The sequence below is a fragment of the Alternaria arborescens genome (genome assembly GCF_004154835.1).
Source record: "Alternaria arborescens strain FERA 675 chromosome Unknown contig_72, whole genome shotgun sequence".
Classification (NCBI taxonomy): Eukaryota; Fungi; Ascomycota; class Dothideomycetes; order Pleosporales; family Pleosporaceae; genus Alternaria; species Alternaria arborescens.
The window spans coordinates 63,735-67,397 of record NW_021167927.1 but is presented as its reverse complement, the minus strand read 5'-3'; the positions used below and the strand labels follow the sequence as shown (position 1 = coordinate 67,397).

The following is a 3,663-nucleotide window of genomic DNA, read 5'->3' as shown; positions in this document are numbered from 1 at the left end:
AAACCCACTCTGCACCTTTACTCTGATCGCGCATTCACATGATCAGCGCGTTGGCAACGGTCTCGCCACTCATCACGAATCCACGTGCACCATCGCGAACATTTCAGCTCACGCACCCAAGACTCGTTGAGCCGCACGCATCAGCCAACAGTTAAAATAGCCACCAATCCCCCTGCTTCTTCCAGGCACGACGAAACACTGAATTTTGCGCAGACATCAACTATGACACACGAAATGGCCTTTAGAGGTAACTCGTGTGTCAAAGTCAAGAACGTGATGGTTGCGCAGTGGGACCTTGCGGTATGAAAAGTCTGAAGCTGAGCCGATGAAAGCCGCACGACGCCTCTCACCACGTTCTCGTGAGTACCTGACGGGAGCTAAGCGGTTAACGGAGATCATGCCATGGGCATTAGCTATTTTCGGGTTGACTTTGTATGGAAAGGGTCTAGTCAGGGCAGATGTGAACGACACTATGATGACGTCCTACGGTGTGCGTTTTGGCTTCTAGACACTCGGTGGAAACCAAGGCGAGGCGATACTACCTTACTAGACCCACATGTGCGACCGTTGAGAAAAATCAGTCACGATGCACGTGGAGGATGTGTCCAAGATCTCACGATCGTTTGGCTGGGGATGGAAAGGGGAAGAAAATTTCTTCGTTGTGCCATGGGGTATATAAGGGGCGGGGAGGTGGGTTCGTTGTGGGAGCATCAGCAACAAGCCATCAAGTCTACTACTACTAGTTCGCCATCATCAAACTCTCCTATCACTTCGAACAATTCGAACGAACAAACCTTCTCAACAACCTCAAAACCACCACCAACATGAACAACTTCGACTCCCACCCGCGCATCCTGTCGCTCTCTTCCGCTTCAACCCCATCTTCCATCCCCACAACACCCTCTTCGCAGTCTCGTCGCCAATCTCACGAGTCGGCCCACGACGCCCACCACTTTGTCAACCAAGAGGAGAAGACGCAACACAAGCTTAACCTCAGCATCAAAAAGATGTGGGAAGGCGTCAAGAAGCACGCTATTGAGCACCACAAGAGCGTCAACGCTGCATACATGGCCAGCTACGGATACGGCGCTCCCTCCGGTACTGTTACCCAGGGCAAGCCCTTGTAGACGGAGGTGTAAAGATCAAGAAAGAGGAGGAGAAGGATGTAAATGACGACACGACGACCAAAAGTGCATTTCGAGCGAGACAAAAGTGGATTTTCTATCAAGCATTATACCCCGACGAACGATCAGTAGCGCCGAGGAGGAGCTGGGACAGTGGCTCTGGAGACTGTCGTAATATCTAATAATATTCCTGCAAAACATTTTTCATTATCCCACCTTTGGATACTAGTACGTCTGTGAAGATCGTTAGGACAAGGATAATAATGTTGAACAATCGAGACAGCGAGTCCATGCGTTTATCATGATCCCTCTGACCAACTTCAATTTTATGTCATCTCCCCTCCTGCACCACATCTTTCAACCACTTCGGCACTTCCATCGACTCCTTTTCCTCTCCAACTTTCCCAAACAGATTCCCTAACCACTTTTGACTCTTCAACACCTTCGTCCCCTGATCCTGATACCCATCCTTAACATATGCCGTCGCACTGCCATGCTCTACCACACGCTCAAGCCAAGCCTTGAACCCAGGATAAAAGAACATAGCCGCAGTCCCCCCACTAGCCCAAGTCACACAAGCCCATTCCATCTGCTCCCATTCATCTTCACTACCCGCAAAGTCTCGAACCGCGTTTCTGACACTATTCTTGTCGAGCTCGCTCAACTTTTCATCTTTCAACAAGTTCTTCACCGCGTCTTTGATCGGCGTGACGGTAGATGGAGGGATCAGCCACACATTATCGATATCCTCGAAACCGAGTTCCAATGCGCGGCCAATGACAAAGTGTTCTGGATAGTCGCCGTATCCGTTTGCAGTGGGGCGAGGTGAAAAAGGCCAGTTGGCCCAGCGAGCAGGAATGTCAAGCGCAAGACCGGTAAAGTAATCTTCTTCGGCCGGGTCAAGCCATCGTAGCTTGTCGACTGTGTGCAGGGGTGGTTGAAAGTCGCCTAGAGGATGGCCCCACATGTGTCCAACAGTACCATTACTGATCTGGAGGAAAGTCTTGTAGTCCGATGGGAGTTTGATGCCCAGCCGAGCCTCGGCCTGTGCAATTTGTTCTTCCGTCGCGGGGGAGTCGAAAAGGGATGTGCTTCTGGCACGAACTGAATTCTGTGAGACTTCGGCGTCGGTTCTGATGGCTTGTGTGACGTCTTCTGCGGCCTTTAAGAGTCCTGGCATGGGAAGGTGAGCTGATGGTTTGGTACGGCCATTCGTGAGTCGCTCGATCAAAGCGATCTCGAAATCGTGCGCGAAGGCTGCGAGCGCCGCTTCATCGATGCTGAGCGCTTGCCTCAACGCTCCTCTTTTATAGAGTCTCCAAGCTTGTCTCGATCCTGCTATTGCCAAGTTATCAGAATGTCTCTCCCCTAGACTGTATGCTAGCCATTGCAACAGCTCGTCAGATGTTGGAGCTCCAACCAAGTCTAGGCCTCTGCCCTCTTCGTGCTTTCCATGCTGCTCCTCAGCCGTTAAAACCAGATCTAGTGCCTCTAGCAAGCCACAACTCAGGCTGGAGACATGGGTAGTCCGACCTGCAGTTTCCAGGTTATGGACGATGTCTCGCGCATTGGTAAGCATCTGAGTGGTGCTAGATGGTCCGTCGGACTTGTTGGTTTGGAGCTCCAGCTCTCTTTGTATATCATCAAGGCTGACCGCCTCATCATCGCTCGGCATAACAGCATCTCTGCTTTCCTCTTTCGCTCTAACAGTGTGTAGACTTGCCTTTGGGTCTTCTTGAGGCTGGACTTGTATGGCAACGTCTATTGGTTCTCCAAAGGAAGAAACAATAGACGATGCCAATCGTTTTTTGGCTGCGGTTTTGTTTTGCTGGGTCGTCTGGGTCACCGCCCTCTGCTTCGCTCGTCTGTTCCTCACAACCTGTCGTACCTTTTCTTCCTCGCCATCGGGCCACGGTACCCCATCTTCCTTTGCACGCAGATCCCACAAGAACCAAAGACTTCCCTGGCTCCGATATGGTTAGCTGTCATGATACAGGTCATAGTTGTTGAGTTTACTTATCAGGCGCCCTGCGATATCGGTGTAGCCCAAGAGAGCGAGCTCTGGAATGATGTACCCGGTGTGATGATATAATTTGTTGTTGTCGCACTGAGATAGGCAGGCCAGAAAGGAGGGACTGGATGATGAAGACATTATTGTTGGGTGTATTCTCGACGCGTACTTGATCGAGGCCTTGACGCGTTGGGCGTTAAGACGACACTGACGTCATGTGGAGATTTAGGCAACCAAGAAGGTTACAACGGATAGAATGCAACAAGATAAGAAAAAACGAACATATCAGAAAGACTATAGGAAGGCAACCGAGATTCAGTGGAATGGTAAAAACTCTAAGCGAGTCTTCCACAAGGCTGGATTAGATGTGCTACATTGCCTTCCGTAGAAGATCCGACACCATGGTGAATAGCGTCAGTATCTCAATGAGATTGACCGAGGAAAACGAGGAACGAATGCAAAGATTGAAAAGGCTTTGGCTCTGAAGATAACGATCAAGATTGGTGTTAGGAACGGCTACAAAGAGAA

At 50.3% G+C, this 3,663-nt stretch overlaps 2 protein-coding genes across 2 annotated transcripts; one reads left to right on the top strand and one right to left on the bottom strand.

The window, feature by feature from the left end:
* Positions 1 to 824: 824 nt before the first annotated feature.
* Positions 825 to 1,127, top strand: AA0111_g12278 (hypothetical protein; the record flags this gene model as incomplete). The annotated part of the gene is made up of 1 exon (XM_028646238.1): positions 825 to 1,127. The coding sequence occupies one exon, from the start codon at positions 825 to 827 to the stop codon at positions 1,125 to 1,127; it is 303 nt and encodes a 100-aa protein (XP_028500133.1).
* Positions 1,128 to 1,455: 328 nt separating this feature from the next.
* On the bottom strand, positions 1,456 to 2,799 carry AA0111_g12277 (hypothetical protein; the record flags this gene model as incomplete). The annotated part of the gene is made up of 1 exon (XM_028646237.1): positions 1,456 to 2,799. The coding sequence occupies one exon, from the start codon at positions 2,797 to 2,799 to the stop codon at positions 1,456 to 1,458; it is 1,344 nt and encodes a 447-aa protein (XP_028500134.1).
* Positions 2,800 to 3,663: the final 864 nt, after the last annotated feature.